Source organism: Candoia aspera, chromosome 11 (genome assembly GCF_035149785.1).
Source record: "Candoia aspera isolate rCanAsp1 chromosome 11, rCanAsp1.hap2, whole genome shotgun sequence".
Taxonomy (NCBI): Eukaryota; Metazoa; Chordata; class Lepidosauria; order Squamata; family Boidae; genus Candoia; species Candoia aspera.
Genome location: NC_086163.1, coordinates 23,548,277 through 23,566,595, shown reverse-complemented (window position 1 = coordinate 23,566,595; position 18,319 = coordinate 23,548,277). Strand labels below are relative to the sequence as shown.

The window sequence follows — 18,319 nt, the reverse complement described above, 5'->3', positions numbered from 1 at the left end:
TAATCTACTCACATTTGCATGTTTTCGAACTGCTTGGTGTGCAGGAGCTGGGACGAGCAACGGGAGCTCACCCCGCCGCACGGTTTCGAACCGCCGACCTTCCGATCGACAGCTCAGCGGTTTAACCCGCAGCGCCACCGCGTCCCTGGTAGTAAAGGTAAAGGTTTGGGTAGAAAGGGAGGAGGATATAAATTGAGTTAGTCTTAGTCTTAGTCTTAGTCTTAGTCTTAGTCTTAGTCTTAGTCTTAGTCTTAGTCTTGGAAAAAATCTTCTCTACATTTACTCTCTGATTGAGAAAAATATTTTAGGTTACCACTGCCCTACTTGGAATAAATCTATAAATACATGTACGGATAGCTGTTATCTCTATTATTTAGTTTTTTGATATACCAAAAAAAAACCTCGATGTGACTTCCATCTCACTCATTTAGAGTAACTGCACTAAGGTAAATTATGCCCCGAGATATGTCGAACTGGCCCAATGTCTCAGAGTGAGCATTATGGCAAAGGAAATGTTCAGTCCCAGCCTGCGCTGCCATTCCAAGCCGAAACTCCACATTGCTTCCATCTGCAGCCTCCTCCAGCTCGCTGGAAGCACGACCCCTCCGGTCCTTGGCGAGCGCGACCACCCGGGGTTGCAGTCTCAGATCCTATGGAGGATGCAGAATCTAAAGGGTGGGTCCCGAACTCACTCCTTCAAAAGCAGTGACCATCAGAATGCGGGTCTCCTCCTCCTCGCTGGTCAACCCCCCAACGCCACGGCCAGGGACCTACCTGGAAGCCGCGATCTCCGCTTTCTGCTTGGCGATGGTGGCCGCGCGCTCGGCCGCCTCGACGGCACGGTCCACCTTCTCGCGGATCTTGCTGGCCCTCAAGGGGATGAGGTTCTTTCGCTTGCCGCTCACGAGGGTGTTCTGCTTATACTTCCCCTCTTCCTTCGTGCCGTCGGGGAAAGTCATGCAGCCGTAGCCATGGCGCTTGTTGGTGGCCCATTCCCCCTCGTACTTGAGCCCGTCGGAGCGCTGGCTGATGCCGAAGCCCGACCGCTTGTCGCTCTTCCACTCGCCCACGTAAACCTCCGTGGTGGTCGCGTCGATGTCATCCTCGATGACGGAGATCTCGGCCTCGGCTTCGCCCAGGCTGATGGTGGAGTTGACGTCGCTGGTGGTGGAACTCAGGGTGCTCATGCCGGCCTCGCTCCGGAAGGAGCTCTGCTTGCTCCTCTGGCTGGCTAGGGAGCTTTTGGATTCAGACTTGCGCAACTTGAGCCCGCTCAGCAGGGAACGGCGGAAGATGCCCTTTTTCTTGCCCTTAAGGATCTCTGCGTCGCTGTGGGCCATCAGGACGAATCCCCCCCTTGAGACAGCGGGGCTTCCTGCCACCGCGGGGGACGCGTCAGGGTGCAACGCCGTGCCATTGGTGTGTTCGCTGCGCAAAGAGTTGATCGACGTTCTTAGTGGCGACCGAATAACCGCAGCCATGCCGTAGGGGACGCTCTGCCGAACGCCGTAGCCCTGGCGCATCCCTCCGGCCCACTGGCCCTGGTATGTGCCTGTGAGAGAGGGGGCAAGGAAGGAAAGGAAACAGAGTTAGCCGACTGGTTGCGACAAAGCCTTCTGGGCCACACCGTCCTGCATCTGAATTCATAATATGTTTTAAAGGCCGCTGCGCCTTCTGCAGCTGTGGGGAAGGATTTTGCCCAACCCCCCACTGCTGGAAGCAAGCGATTCCTTTCGCAAGCGGGGAGTCGGGGAGGGCGACTGTGTTCTGCAAGCAAAGCCAAAACAACTTGCCACCAGAATGTGGGATGAGGCTCTTGACAGGCGGCTGAGGGTGGGTGAGAGGGGGGTTGTGCCAGGCCTCTGTGGCTGAAAACCCAAAACACTGCAGAGCAGTTCCTGGTTGGTCCAGGAGAGGTCAGCACTCTGCACCTCTTAGCATCTGCTTACCACCAGTATCTCTAGAAGCATTCATCATATTTACATCCTGTTCTTCTCCAAGGAGCGCCTCAGCCCACCTTACAGATATATACATTTTCTGCAGTCTTCCAGCTAATTCTGGATCAAGTCGTGGCTTCCTTGGGTCAAGATTCATGTAATCAGCTCTGACTGAAACCTAGGAGGCTGGTTTTCAGCATGGCCTCTCCCTTTGGCCGAAGGGTCATGCGAGGGCTCCAATTTAGTGCTGCAAAATCAGTGGTCCAGCTTATGCCGGGAAGGGTGAACCCAAACCAGCGGCTGCAAGAAGAAGAAGACTTGTTGCTTCATTCAGTCTCCTGGATCATTGGCCCCGGCTGCTTGACACTCCAACCCAGTGTTTCTCAACAGCGTGGCTGGCTGGGGAATTCTGGGAGTTGAAGTCCCCCCATCTTCAAGTTGCCAAGGTTGAGAAACCCTGCTCCAACCCATCAGCACACTTATCTCTGCCTCTGCTTTCTCTTCTCTTCCTGAAGCCTGAGCTAAGACCCACCAACTCCAAAAGGATCTTCTCAAGCTTTTGTTCATCCCACCTGCCCTTCCGTCCTCCCCCACAACTGTCAAAGGGACTGTGACTCTTTCTCTCTAGGATGCTCTGATGATGATACAGAAATCTATAGGATAAAGAGGAGGGCTCTGGAATGGAGGCCTTTGCCGGATTCAGCTGTGTTGCTGGGCCAAAAGGAAAATGGTGCTGCTCTGGACTTCAAGAAGCTGGAGGTCATCTCCAGGAAGAAACAATACAGCTTCAAATTAAGTTGATCATTTTTCAACTGGCAACCAGTTATTCTCTTCCACCCCAAAACAGCTCTACAAACATGCATACATTCACAGGTTCTGCTAAGTCCTATAGGCATGCCAGAAAGAACCCTAACCCTGTTGAATCTCTCTGTCACCTAACAGGTGAAAACGTAAGGATGAAAACATACAGAGACAAAGGAAATAAAAATAATGCTTGATGTTAGGCACATATCAGGTCAGACTGCTTTTAGAAAATGAAAATCAGGGAGTGCAATTCCTCTATTTTTCACACTTCTTGGGAGATGCCATATTTTGTTCACTCACTTTTGATAGGGAATCCACAGACTTTTTTTTTCTTAATTGTTGCATTCCAGCATTTCCTGTGCTATTAATTTTCGTGCTGTTTTTAAAATCTGGAATGTGACTACTTTGTGGGCTGGCAAAACGTTAATCACACCAATGTACAGGCACTGAGGTCTGGATAGGTAAATTTCTACTATTACATGCCGTTACATTTATTTATCAGGGACGGGCCAAGACATTTTGCTGGCAATGGCAGGCAGTGGGTCCCTGATGCATCCGCTCATCTTCATCCAAATCAAGCTGCCCCAAGGCAGGGAATCCTAAATTATCTCTTCCTATTCCCTGGCAGATAATAAGAGATTAAAGAACAACATCTGTTGCGCTTTCCTTGCACCCAAAACCTGCCTTCCGATTTGGCAATCTACTTCCCTGAAGGATAAGGCCCTGAGATTTATAGTTCATTTCCACGAACAGTCAAAAAGCAGAAATGTGTTCCTTTAAACTGAAAGCCTATTTTTGCTGGTTACGCATATTTCCTTCCCGTTATAGGAAGGGAAGTGAAACAATATAATATAATATAATATAATATAATATAATATAATATAATATAATATAATATAATATAATATAATATAATATAATATAATATAATATAATATAATATATAATAATAATCTCACTATAACAGAAAGATCTGTGCACATCCAGTTGAAAAAAATTAATAGCACAGTATTCCTCCTCCCTTAGTGTGGATGATGAAGGGATAAAAGCTGATTAATTAAGGGGCAATTTAGGGATAATCCCCAAATGCTGGCCAGGCAAGCCAAGCCGAGTCTTCCGACAGGAAACTATCAATAGAAGAAAAGCACCGAGCACAGAAGCACTAAGGACTCCACAGGAAATTATCAATTAGCATCACGAAAGGCCCTTCTTAGATGGAAATGGGGCTGTGTCAGAAAGTGGCTTGTTCATCATGTGTAAGTTATGGTTGCCTCACCATGATTTGGATGAATAAACCACAATTAGATGAGTTCTTACTGTATACTTATTTTAGAATTGGCCAACAGCGGCTGGATTTACAAGCACGTTAAGCCCCATATCACATAAGGCTTTACGTGCTGTGCAAATCCACTCCGTGTGTCAGAAGCACTTAGGGCTCTCGGGTGGACTCAGGATGACGGGGAGGAATATGTAGCTGTCTCCAGATGGTTGGGTCAAGCTCCCAGCAATTCTACAGGAGCAAAGGCCATGGGGAAAATTCTGGGCCTCCAGGCTGAGCAAGGTCAGGTGAGGCGGGCACCAATACGCCATCCCTGATTCGGAGAAAGTGGATCATATAAAAAATATGCCTTTTTCCAAGGGGCTGTTTTTGTTTTTTTCCCTGCAGAAGAAGAGCCCCTGCATATCCCCAATGCTGGATCATCGCTTGGGAGTTAGCACAACTGCGCCAAAGGGTAAAGTCACCAGAAGCCCCTTTTCCTGCCCATGCCTGCCCCTGGCAAAGGGTTGGCTGCCCATTTAACCCCAGGCTGGATAGGAGTGGCAAGACATTACAGCAGTGTTTCTCCACCTTGGCATCTTGGAGATGGGTGAACTTTTTCACTATTTTAACTATGACTGGCTTTTCTGCCATTTTAACTACGATTGGCTGGATAAATCACAAGAAGGTCACCCCCTACATCAGTATTTTTTCAAACATGGCAACTTTAAGACATGTGGACTTCAGCTCCCAGAATTCCCCAGCCCATGCATGCAGGCTGGGGAATTCTGTGAGCTGAAGTCCACACGTCTTAAAGCAGCCAAGTTTGAAAAACCCTGCCCTACATGAAGCAATACTTTGGTAGATCTGGTTCTAGATTAACATACTGCATGGACATAACCACTGCGATATATAAAACATAATTTGCGCGGTTTGCATGGGATGTGAATCTTCCGCTTTGACCTGTTCAACAGAGCATGGTTAAAGCTTAGTGCAATGTATGAACCCCACCAATGCAGAAAAGAGAGCCACTGTGAATAAACAGAGCCGCATCCCAGCTTGTTGTCTGTGATCACACAATACCCTCAGCCGAAATGTGGCTTGCTGGTTGACGGGATTGGGTGAGTCCAGCCAGAGAAAAAACTTCCTGGCCTGAGATCCGGCTTCCGCTGCCTTTCAGAGCAACTGTTGGGGCCCAGTGGTCCAATATCCCACCCTGCTGCTGCTGTATTCCCTTCCTAGGTCCCCCATGTACTAAGAGAACGTAATTATGAATCTTGGCAACCAGATTTGGAATATGTTGCTTCTCTTCTCTCCCAGCCCTTCCACTTAGCTGCTTCGCTTCCATTCCAGGTGATCTGCCACCTGGCCTGGCATAGAAAGGAAGCGGGGGGGGGGCGATTGACACCGAATTCTCTTCCTCCAAAGGCTGGCGGGCAGAGGCGCCAAGGAGACTCCCTCCCTCCAAAGGCAAAGGTGTTGGCACAGCTGCTCTCTGCCTGAAGTAAGCGGGAGAGCACTGAAGGGAGAATGTGAGGTGAAGAAGGAAGAGGCTGTGGTAACAGAGGAGTACACTGTCTGGAGAACTGGAGAGAAGGTTCCTCTGGGGGGCTGAGCAGGAACTTCAGAGGCCTTCACGAACAAGGGCTCTGAAAGAAACCACTGGCACCAGGGAGGTGAGAAAGCCAGGATCCTGGGCCAGGGTGAACCCAGGGGGAAAGAACGCTAGGAGGAAAACGGCAGGGGCCTTTGGCCTGCATCCCTGTGGAGCCTGGAAGGGGAAGCAGCACGCACTGCACCAGAACTTCAGTCTGGATTTCTGAGCGGCAAGCCTGGGAATATGCTGCATCGGCCTCCGACGGTGGATTGGGAAGCAGGATTTGTTTCAGTGAAAAGCGGCAGTTGAGAAGCACCTCAGACAGACTGTACAACACCTTGGTTGGAAGAAAAATGGGGCGATGGGGACTCGCTGTGAGCTTGCCAGCTGTTGAAAAGCAGAGATGGTTAAAATATGCACATGCATGCTCTCTCGCGCTCTCTCTCCCTCTGCGTAGCAAGCAGCATGATGTGATCTGAGCCAGGACTCGCCCTCCTCCACAATATATACCCTTTCAGGAAAGAAGAGATGCACAATAAAGCATAGCTGGCCGGGCCACAATGCTCTATCCTCCACCCCGTCCTCTCTCTCTTCCTTGACAGTGAGAATTCAGTCTCAGCTGAGCACGCTGTCCCTGGGCTGGTGTGCATGTGTGTGTGTGTGTGTGTGTGTGTGTGTGCGCGCGTGTGCGTGAGTGTGCATGGCCCCTTAATTATTTTTAAACTTGTTTTCAGTCCCACAAACCTTATTGTTCTTCCCACGCTTGCTAATATTGTGTGTGTGCGTGTGAATGTTTGTGTGGTGCCATTTAATTGGAATAGAGGGAGGGAGGGAGGCAGGGAGGGACGAATAGCTACCATTTTTGTCCCATAAATCCTGGAAGAAGGAAGGCCTTTCTGCAGCCCTCCTTAATGGGCTCGGAAGCAGGTTCAGGAAAAACTCCTGTTTGTTGTGGTCTCCAGCTAAAGTGTACACTGCACTTAGGGACAATATTCTTCCAGAATTTTCTTTGTTTGTTGAAACACATGTGGTTTACTGCTTTGTACCCTCCAGAGAGAGAGAAAAGGCTTGTTTTCATGAGTCTCCACAAGGGAGAGCAGGGTAGAATCTCACTGCATATACTCTAAGTTCCAGAACTTAGAATATAAATTTAAGGCCTATTTGGTGGTCCTTCTGAACTCAGTAATCACGCAATCCATTTTTGTAGCCCTAGAAGAGTCACCTACTCTTTTTTGGCACAGCCTGTGAGGACATGGTTGAATCTATATACCGCTAAAACTCTGTTACCTGTTTGTACTTTGTGACCTTTACCTGGGCAAAACAGTGCATTGTAGGCCAACAAGTTTTGAACCAAAGTACCTCAGATGGGCTACCTTACAGAATGCGTCCCAAATCCAGGACCCACGACTCCCGTGGAATAGAAATTTGGCAAATTTTATAAAGCATTTTATGACATAATACAAAACCTTATAAAACATTTCCTATTATCAACTCCTGATGTTTGACTGTGCAATAGAGTTCAGTATAAATGACATGGGTTATTTTCAAGGCAGGTACATCTTTGAATATCTCCCTGAATTTTTAAGAACTTTTCCAGTGAAAAAATTTCCAGTGAAAACAGGTCACAGGTTGTCTAGTTGATAATCAGACTGAACCACACAATGTTGTCCATTGTGAAGTTAAGCTGGGATTTGAGTTTGGATTAACGTTTATTTTCCTTCTTTTTTCCTTAGTCTTTCTGTCTGTCTGTCTACCATCCTTCCTCTAGATAAGGTCACCAATTCTTGTTATATCCTGCATGAGGAGACCTGAATGATTGGTCTGAAATTGTTCAGGTCTTTGAGAAATAGTTTCAAAGTTAAGTTGGAAGTTAAGGCTAGGAGATTATGGGAGCTGAAACCCCACCCACTTAGAAGGCTGACTGGACAATGCTGTACCTAAATATCAGTTCAAACTACAAGAAACACACTTCAGTTCCAAGTCAGGAATTGATTTTCTTGAGTGGCCATTTATGGAAGGAAATGAGGGACAGCTGACCTGATCCTCATCATCCCCCTCCTGTACACATTGACTGTGCCTGATGGTAGTTATTGTTGCATCTTTTGCAGATCATGATCTCCTTGTGCAGTCACAAAAGATACGGCATCATTTGCCCCCACCCCCGCACAGGTGCCCATGGCTTAAGGCTGGTCACCAATTCTTCTGCCCCACTGAAGCAAGTCCTCCTGTGGCTTAGGAGGCAACCCTCCACATGGTAACCAAGGCTGAGCAACATGACATTTTACAGCATTGGGGGTGGTGGTGGTCACTTTTTCCCCATCAGTAAAAGTTGAGCCTGGGAGCCTCAGCTGGGCTGGAGGGCTTCCAACCCAAAGTGATCCTCCTTCGGGTACCTCCTAGCTGCTTGTTATGAACCTGTGTGATTCTTCAGCTAGTATCTTCCCCATAATAGAAGAGGCTGGGTAGCAAAAGGATCTTCTCTCCGCCATGGCAGCAGTGTGGGTGAGCCGGGCAGGCATCACCAGAATGATTCAAGAGCAGCTGAGACAGAGCGAGCTGTATCTATGGCAATACTACAGAAGCAGGTTGCTTAGAGGGCACAAGAGCCATGATGCATGGATTCCCAGGAGCTCCATGTGCCCAAGGGGAACGTTACTGCCACACGGGCCAGCCCTGCACAAGAACCTCACAGCAGCTCGTGATGGAACAAGGAAGTTTGGCACCATGCTGCTGAAGTCTAACATCGATTCTCAAATTATTTCTGTAGTTCTTTCCGGTAATAATAATAATAAACTTACATGGTAGGCGAGCACACGGGCAAATTCTGATTTTCCCCTCCGGCTTTGTGGCCACTCATTCCGTGTTGAGTGCCACATGCTAGTGCCGTTCCCAGTTGTGAAATGAACTGGGTCCATTCTGCTCTGCTCCTGAGGGCAGGATCCAGGCTACACATTGTAAGTTGGATGCTCAAGTGCGCAGAATGCCGAAAGCTTCTCGGTCCATTGAGCTAATTAATTCTAATATGCTTCCTGTACAAAGTACACTAGAATCTGCCTAATTTTCTCTCTCTTGCTCCCCCGTTCTCTTCGCTAGTCACCAAATTCAGTAACCCCCATCATAAACTCTATAATCTTGCCCCATTTCTCAGTCAAACTAAGCTCTTAATCTTTGCAGAAGCCTCGTAATACAGGCAGGAATGACTAGATAGTGCTTTTTGCACACCATCCGTTTCCAAACCATCTTAGAACTTCCCATATCATCTATGCCAGTGTTTCTCAACCATGGCCACTTAAAGATGTGTGGACTTCAACTCCCAGAATTCCCCAGCCAGCCATGCTGGCTGGGGAATTCTGGGAGTTGAAGTCTGCACATCTTCACGTGGCCAAGGTTGAGAAACACTGCTTTATGCTAAAAACCTGCATTGGTTTTATAGTACTGCTGCCCTCCTGGAAATGGTAGCTGAGAGATAAGAAGCTGCCTTAGACAAAACTGTCAGTTTTGTCTAAGGCAGCTTCTTATCTCTCAGCTACCATTTCCAGGAGGGCAGCAGTACTATAAAAAGGCCTTGGAGGAGGCCTTTTTTGCAAGGCCTCCTCCGAGTGTGGCCCTGAATTGCTTTGGGTGCTGTCTGCCAACCACCCTAGAAACAGCTACCAAACTGCAATATTTGAACATAACAGGGGGGGAAAATTAGATTCAAGGGCAATCTTATTACCACTTTAATTGAACTGACTTTAACTTGATTTTAATCAAATTTAATTTTTTTCCCCAGCCCAACCTCAGTCGTTTGGACCCCACTTCCCATGCCATGTCTCACCCTGGAAGATTTATCCATGGGATTTACTGCATGCAGAGCATGAACTGTGCTCCCAAACTGTGCCTGTCCTCTCTCTCACCAAATATTCTGTTCTGAAGGAGGGAATATGTGCCCTGGCCCAACCTCATGCCAGTCAGATCACCTGGATTGGATTGGCATCTATTATTTCATCATCCAGCAGCTGCAAATCAAACATGTGTTTCAAAACTTGGTATATTCTACTGGCCCACACAGTGGAAAACATCTTGCCTTGCACATAGAAGCAAGCAAGTAAATGTTCTTAACATTAAGGAAGAAAACAAGGGAGAAAGCAAACCTCTTTCTCTTATTTATTGAACAATTTTCTATACCAATCAATGGCCAAAATACATGGTTCCCCTCTCTCATTCTCTTTCCTTATACACATGTCTCCTATTTGCTTTTATCTGACACTATTCATATGTTTAGATATTATAAATGTCTTCCCTCATTTGGCTGGGATTTGACACACTGGCCATAACATTTCAGTGTGTTCTGTAGGGCAATCAAATGGCAATCCTAAATTGGAATGGAATGGAATGGAATAGAATAGAATAGATTACCTTATTGGCCAAGTATGATTAGACATACAAGGAATTTGACTTTGGTGGAAGGGCTCTCCTTGTTAAGATGAGTTTAAGCTTGCATGTTTGCTATACTTTAGTTAAGATAGCCTAAAAACAATTTTAGGAGGGCATGTGGTAACAAGCCATGATAACTGAAGGACAACAGCAGGTTCACACATTGCTACAAACTAGGCCTGGATGACTTGAGATTTTCAGTGCAGTCTTTTATGGCAGCCCACCAAAGATCCCACAAACTGCCTGTTTCATCACCTACAAAAAAAGCACTATACAAACCATCGTAGTTCCCCCAACTCCACTTATGCTTTACATTTGCCCCATGCTTGCTGTTCTCTGGACCTCCAGGGGCCAGCGAAGGATGAAAATAACACCATGTAGACTACAAGGGATCAAAGTACACCTGATAAACCTCTCAACATAGATTTGTGACTGTCTTCACAGCTGCCATCTGGATGTGTCATTAGCGACACACATGACTGAAAATAAAGCAGCTCCCATATTTTGACACTCTTGAGGCGTGTTGAGACCATAACTCCCAGGATTCCCAGCAAAAGTGGATAAAGGCCATGCTGGCTAGGATTCTGGAGAATCGTGGTCCCAACACACCAAACATCCTGGCCTTCACCCACCATTCATTCAGAAGCGGAGGTTTAAAGTAAGTGGAGAAAGTACCCTACAGCAAAAAAGGCTTAGCCGAGGGACACCCTGTCAGCCTAGCTGGGCGTTGGGTGCTCTCCAAGGTCCTGAGACATCAAAAAGGATTTAAAGGAGAAATACTGTACCAAGCCTACTTTTAAAAGATCATATTGCTGGAAATCCCACTTAAGTTGTTTTAAATGTTTTGGGGAACTGGCTTGGTTAATCTGAATCACTTGCATCAGCCTGAAAAAATTACCACCGTCTTGCTTTATCATTTCCAGGAGTGAGGCTTTTTTGGTATTGTTCTGTGAGCTGTGCTTGAATTTCCAAATATAAAGCAGCTAAAATAGAGATTGTGAGGACATATGAACTGCTTGAAGGCTTTACCAATTTTTTTTTTAAAAAAGACTGTAATTCTGAGGCCTATAAAGGGTACTTGGATACTTGTTCTCCTTCGCTTCCTGTCTTATTGTTTGGGCGGCTCCAAAGATTTGTGTCCCAGAAATGTGAAAATTGACTTCTGCTTGATGTAGGCCCACTTTTAAAGACAGACATGGCACTGCTGGTTATGTCTAGAAATGTGGAACAGGGAGGGGCCACCAAGACAACCTTTTATCTGCACACAAGGAAGTGGGTCTATGAAACCATCCTGACTGTCCTGAAGAGTCAACAGGAGGAGGGGATATTATGAGCTTCACACTGAATGAATGAAAATAAACATCCCAAGATCCAGAACTTGGATGGGTTGTCACTGGAGTCCTCCAGACAGCGGGAAGGATGGGAGGCCTGAGCTGTCTTGCATTGGGGCCCCTGTCAAAACCTACAGCTGGCGCTTCACATTATGCATTTCCAGGGTGGTGATCCATGGATTTGTTTCTGAAATCTGAATCAAACACAGAGCTGAGAGCATCTGTGGATGGGTCATGTACTGAGGCTTATGGCAGCCCTGAGGTGAATGCCCAAACATCAGTAATCACTGTATGGGAATTCCATACAGTGGGATGGGTGGGAATTCCAAGAAGGTGAGAACAATAAACGGAAAATTACATACAGCTCTGCAACAAGGATTGGCACTCATCATCCCATGACAACTAGGGAAAACAGAACTGTTTGGAGCCTTCATTCCAAAATCAAGTTAAGGGACACAAGAGTTCAGTCCCTCACAGATGCGCCAACAAAGGGAAGGCCTCTGGACAGTGCTTGCTGGTATGTCTATCTCCTAGGCTTTCAAGTGGAGTTATTTAAGACACACCAGCTTTTATTTTGATATTACTGCATCCTTAGCACAAGTGGATCTGCTTATTAGACTGATGCCTGTAGTTTTTAAAAATGGCATATGGTAGATTATTTTTGACATTTCAGGAAGCAACAAGGCTTCCAGCAGATGGGTTGAGGAGCTACAGGAATCTTAATTTCCAGGAGCTGCCTCTTTTTTTTATGGCGGCTGGGGAGCCATCCTTTTCCGGTGTAATGCAATTACCCCTCATTCATCTGGAATATTATTTTCCAAATGTAGGAGGTTTGCTAAGTCACTGCTGGGAGGCCCGAAGAAGATGCTCTGGCCAAGAGGCTTCTAATTTCGTACTTAGTGGGACCTCTCTTGCACTTCTGGACAGTTCAGCTGGGTTGTGTTTCCTTATTATCATCATGACAGAATCAAAGGAGAGGAAAGAATGTGAGGGGGACATAAATTTGAGGGTTCTGTACAGCCCCTTTTCTGTGCTGACAGCCAGCGGGATAATCATGGCCCTTCCAAACTCTACATGTTCTCAGCGAACTAGGTCTCCATGATGTTGGGTAGAATTTTTCCAAATTTCCCTTGTCAATGTTCATCATCGGTCTGATGTTTGCTTCTCTGATTCTTTCCAAGCCTAAAGCAGCCGCCACATCTCAGTGATGGTGGCTCTGCACATTTATTTTCTCTTTTGTTGAATGTATGCATTTTTTTTCTCAGGTTTCAGGGGGGATTGCAGCACTGCAGTGCCGTACCATCCTGCCTGCATGGCTTCTGCATAAAGGCATGGTTAGGCCAAGGGTACTTCCAACCCACCTCCCCTAATCTGGTGGCTATATTGGAACTAAGATTCCTAGAATCTGCAACCAGCCAGGCGGAAAGGAATCCCGGAAACTGCAGTCCCCACATTCCTTCGGGGCACCAGATCAGGGAAGGCAATTTTAGGGGATGTACCCTGAGATATTAAATGCAGACTTAGCTTCAGCCCTGACTTCAGAGAAACCTGGGCACGTGGGGTGGGGGGGATAATATAAGCAATATAAATACAGCAAAACCTGTAGTGTATCCAGAAAGTTCTGCTTCCTTCTTTGCTTCGTGTCAAGTTCAGGACACAAAACAGATTCCCAGACCAAGCCACACGCCTTGTAAAAATCGAATAAAGTTTGCTGAGTTCCTGCCCTGCCCTGTTTGCTTCAAATCAACAAATTCTATTTCTCAGAAATGCATTTTCCCTTCAGCCTTTCCTTTCCTGATCTCTTCCCACAGGGTCTTTGCAAGCTGAGGAGGTATTCTCTGTCAAACTGCTTTAAAGCAGGCAGGCCAGAGAGAGGCAAGCGCAGGGGAAAGGAAGAATCGCATTTTGGAGGTAGATATGTGACATTAAAGCCAGAGACCTCTCTGCTGTCTCCCTCCAGGGATCTGGGAAGTAGGCCTGGCGCCTGTACACAGAAAGGCCACTTAACCTGAGAGGGAGTGATTCAGGCCATCAGAGGAGAAAGCTGCTCTTTTCCCTGGGTGAGACTTAAATGTCAAATTAGTCCTTACGGTTTTCTCTCTTCGATCGGCAATTTCTTTGCTAATTTTGCTTCCGCTTAGTCAGTCCCCATCTCCATGTTCCCTCTGCAATAACACCTGAAGTGTTCTTGCTGAAGCCACAAACAGCTGTTCCCATCTGCCTCTAGGTGCTCTGCGTGCATCAAGCTACACATTCTCAACATGAAGACCCCTCTGTGAATTACAGCTGGTTATCAACTTAACCATGGACCCATGGAGTGGAGCGGTACACTTGGAGGGGAATGAAGAGGAGGAGAAGAGTCTGCAATACTCCCTGACCCTGGAGAGACATTTAGATGTCTGGACAAGGGACCTCAGCACTGAGGGGTTTTTAGGGCAAAATTCCACCCTTCTACCCCATCCTCATTGCATGTGCTGATGATCCTGTAGGATTAGAGTGGTGCAGGGAGACCCAGGCTTTTCTTTCATAAATGGTTGTCTCATGAGGCAGGAGGTAGATGTTGAACAGTATTAAGTGGAACAGAATGGCAGACACGAAGGTCTGGCCCTTAAGACCTGAGATTGTTCCCGAACAAACCTCATAAAACTGAACAGAAGCCACCCATCATTTGGGGGAGTTTTGCGTCAGCCCTTTCCAGAATGTCCCAGACTCACAGTAGCACCAGAGGCAGTTTGGGCCTGCCTATTCCCATGATTGCAATTCCTCTCCATGCCTCCTCCTCATTTCCTCCTTTCCCAAACACCTCCCTGGATCCCGGATCCTTCAGAACCACTGCGAACCCTTTCCACACACAAAAATGCTTTACCGACCGGATTCTCTGAGCCGAACGAGGACCTGCCAGGGAGCCAGTCTCTGTCCTGCACACCCTGCTTTGAAAAAGGCCTTTCTTTAAGCCGCCGGCAGAGAACGGCGAAGATCTAATTCCGGCCCCGGCTGAACTTCAAGGGCTAGACCTGGTCAACGCAGGATGGGCTATTTCCTCCTTTCGGAAGTATCCCCAGGGACTGAAAGGCTGAGGTGCCGCTTGATGCTTCGTCTGGGGAGGGGGGGACAACCAGACAGAGGCAACCGGCCGCTTACCTCCATCCGAGTAGGTCTCTGTTCCGTAGCCATCCTGCAGCCCGTTGCTCCACGTGCCTTCGTATTTCGCCCCGTTGCCGGTGCACTCGCGCACGCCGTAGCGTCCCTTAAATCCGTGAGTCCACTCGCCTTTGTACACCCACTTCCCCTTGCTCTCCACGCCGATGCCGTGGCGTTTCCCTTGCGCCCAGGTGCCCTGGTAGGTGTTCCCGCTCGGCCAGGTGTAGATGCCCAGCACCTCAAAGCCGTGACTCCAGGAACCCGCATACTCGCCTTGGCCCTTCGGGCCGGTACAGATTCCGTGGCCGTGAGCCTTGCCGTCCTCCCAACCACCACAGTAGGACCCTCCATCGTCAAAATTAAACCTTCCCCCACTGGACATGCATGTAACGCAGTCCGCAGATTCTCAAAAAGGTGGGGGGGGGGGAAGCCGGGAGAACAAAATCCACCCCCTTAAATAATGCACCAAGGGCGGAGAGCGGATGGAGCCGGGCTGGGCAGCTCGCACATTCTCTCCGGAGGGGGGGCGGGGGGGAGGGGAAGCGGTTCCGGATCCGTCTCCTGCCTTACTGCTGGGGAGAAGGAGGCCCTCCTGGGCCCGCGGAGGGAGGTTTTCCTTGGCCGGGAGTGGCAAATCGGACCAGCTGAGGGGGTGCCAACGCGTGTCCTTCCAAACCACCCCAGGCGATACCCAGATTGGGGAAGGGTGGCGGAAAAAGGCCGCCGGCCAACATATACGAAGAATTATTCCTGGATTTGCGGAGGGGGGGGGGGAGAAGGAAATGCCACCGACCAGAAGAAAAGGGTCTTAAATCCCCCGCTGTGCCTTCCACCTGCTGCTGTTCTGCTGGCAAAATTGGTCAGCGGGTCCCGGGCAAAACGGCATTGTGATGGCGGGGTTTTCACGGGAGAGACTCCGGTGTCAGCAGCAATGCGGTGCCTGTGGCTGTCTCGAGCTCACGCACTCTCTTCCCCCCCTCCTCGCATACATCCACTCTCCCTCTCTCCCCCCCGAGAGAACTGTTTTCATTGTCTCCCCACACCGCCCCTGCCACCCCACCCTGCCGCCGATCTCACTCTCCGAGGCTCCGGCTTGCTGGCTGGAAGAGGACCCCCATTTTGGCTTTCAGAGGTGCCCTTTGGGGAGGGGGGACTGACTCCAGCGGGGTGGCAGAAGGGGGAGATGCAGGAGACGGAACAGGCTGGAGACCGGCGGGTGGAAACGGGGCTGCTTTTCTGTCGCTTCCAGCGGGGAGGGGCGAGAATCGCCTTGCATCCTCCCAGCCTCCTTCCTCTCTCTGGGCCCCCAACTCACTCCAGTCCCCTCACCCTCTTCTTCTGCCTACTGGGTATAAATTTGCTTATTAAGGGGAAGGGAGCCTCGTCTCTCTCTCTCCCCCTCCCTTCTCTGTCTCAGCTCTAGCTTCTTGCATTTAAAGGTACAGGAACTGCATAAGGTAGAGTCCCCCCCCCCCCCCCGCAACAGATCTCTTCCCTTCACTTCCTTAGAGGTAGAAGGCTAAAAAATCTCCCAGAAATAATTTTCATCAGGCCAAAGGGATACAGCACCCGGGAGATGATTTTTATATTATTATTATTATTATTATTATTATTATTATTATTATTATTATTATTATTATTAAAGCACTTGAAAGGGTAGAATCTCTCAGCCAGCAGCAGGCTGGCATTTCTAAGAGGAAAGTAGCAGGGGATGATTTTTCACATTTATAGCTCCATCCTAACCCTCCTACTTCCTAAGTGACTTTGATTTTAGGGAATGAGGAAAGCATGCTTAGGACTGCAGTCTTGACATAAGTGCTGCCAACTGCTTTTCCAGTTTTCTTTTTTGGTCCCCCACCAACTCTGGAAGATGTTTAGTATTAAGGCTCCATATATATATATATATATATATATATATATATATATATATATATTTAAAAAGCAGCAACATTGATTTAGTATCAGTAAAAATTGTAGTCCAGCTATTGCTCCAGCTTTCTACACTGAGGGGTTTTAAGGATACAAAAACAAAATCCGCCCTGCAAAATCTGAATATTGTGAAGATGTAAATTTTTCTGCAGGAGCCTCCCTCCAGCTGGTTCTCTCCAGGCATCTTGGCACTGCAACTCCCAACCCATCCACTCTGTGAGGAATTAGGGTAGATTTTAAGAGATTCATGGCCACCCAACAATCTTCTTAGCAATGACGATTAAAATCATTAACATCAGGTAGAAAGGATTTGACTGGGCATTTCTAGATTACCACAGTGAAACACCCTGATATTATAGCAAAAGGGTTTGGGCTTGGTCATTTGTCTCCTGCATCTGTCCCACTGGCAGTCAGAACAACACGGGGTAAAATTAAAATGAGTCATTTTTCATTCTTAAAATAACGTTCTGGAGGATATGGATTTACCTTTAAATCTCCTGTGTAAATAAAGAACGTTTGCTGAATCAAGGTTTCCTGAGAATTCCTGGCACAAGGGGCATTTTGGCGTGATCAAGCAATCAGGCGGCTTTTATGCAATGTTTCTGACGAAGCCACATCTTTCTAGGGTTGGTGTTTCTAGCCTGAGAAGGTGCGTGGCGTCCCTACTCTCTGCCTGCTGTTGATGACAGGTCTGGTTTCTAGCAAATGCAAGAATTTGATGATGATGCTTATACATGCCATATTGGGCTGTGAATACATTTTCAGTGCTTCCTTCATCTTTCCCTGCTAGGAAAAAAAAATGTGTGCATATGTATGGGAATGTGTGCAAGGAACTGGAGATCTGTTGACCCAACTTGATGCCCAGCAGAGGTGAAGGGTCATCTCCAAGTGATGCAGCTCATCCAGAAGAACCTGTCTGTCTTCAGGACCAAGACCACCTATGCCAAGCTCTCTTGGGGAGCAATGCAGGTTTAGGCCAGCACTGCTCACCAGCATCTCTAGATATTCTGGGGAAGACCCCCCCACTGGCAGCCTTGAAAGGCCCCTTGTGGATCAGCTTCCTGACTCTGCTGTAATTCTCACAGGGCTGAAGTCCAGCACACGCAAAGAAAACTAAGTCAGGGAAGGCTGGCTTCAGCTCCATTTCCTATCTGCTGATATATTATCTACAGTTATTCTCGTTTCCAGTTGTTGGGAGTTTAAAAAATCATTATGAAGCATATTGCTCTTTTAAGGAATGTATTGTTATGAACTGCACCTGAAACTGCACTTTGCTCCATCTCAAGGAAGAGTGAGAAAACCTTCAGTCAAAAAGTTGAAATCACCTTTTGTATTCCTAGACTGTAAATTTCACATCTGCCTCTGACTGTGCTCTCTGTCAGATAGAAGGAATTAGTGGGTTCACCGCATTCTGGGAGGAGACCCATGGCTTCCGCTTTCTTCCAGTAATTTAGCTTTTACTAGACAAGATCATACAATGTAGAAATTCTACATTCTACATTCTTCTAGTGTCCACCTGTTGAGAGTTTTAAAAATTAGGGCAGATGGTCTTAAGAGCATCTCCGTTTGCTGATGGGGTTGGGGACTACACTTTCTCGGGTCAAGAAAGGCCAGGGCATGAAGAATTGAAAAGGGAAATTCTGACACAGGCTTGACTCTGGAACCATTTCACTAAAAGCTTTAGTAATAGCCCAAAACTGCTTTCTACTTAGGCTTGACAAATGCATGGCTCTTTACATGCTTTGTGGTGCAGAAATATGTGATGTGGGGCCCTTGGTGCATAGGCGCGCCATGCAACGAGTGTGTGAGATCAAAGCTTTTAATCTTCTCCTATTGCTGTCTGCATAAGGGCTGTAAATTAGCCTAAATAACTTTCCCTGGGTGAAGCTGCAACAAAGGGGCTTTG

At 47.6% G+C, this 18,319-nt stretch overlaps 1 protein-coding gene across 1 annotated transcript in view; it reads right to left on the bottom strand.

Annotated features, from left to right (window-relative positions):
- JPH3 (junctophilin 3) overlaps positions 1 to 14,977 on the bottom strand; it is a 42,841-nt gene extending 27,864 nt beyond the window's left edge. Inside the window, exons 1-2 of the mRNA XM_063312913.1 lie at positions 14,485 to 14,977; positions 775 to 1,552 (exon numbers count right to left, since the gene is read on the bottom strand). Coding sequence (XP_063168983.1) covers positions 775 to 1,552; positions 14,485 to 14,866 — 1,160 coding nt within the window. The 5' untranslated portion in view covers positions 14,867 to 14,977. The remainder of the gene's footprint in view (positions 1 to 774; positions 1,553 to 14,484) is intronic.
- Between the last annotated feature and the right edge of the window lie 3,342 nt (positions 14,978 to 18,319).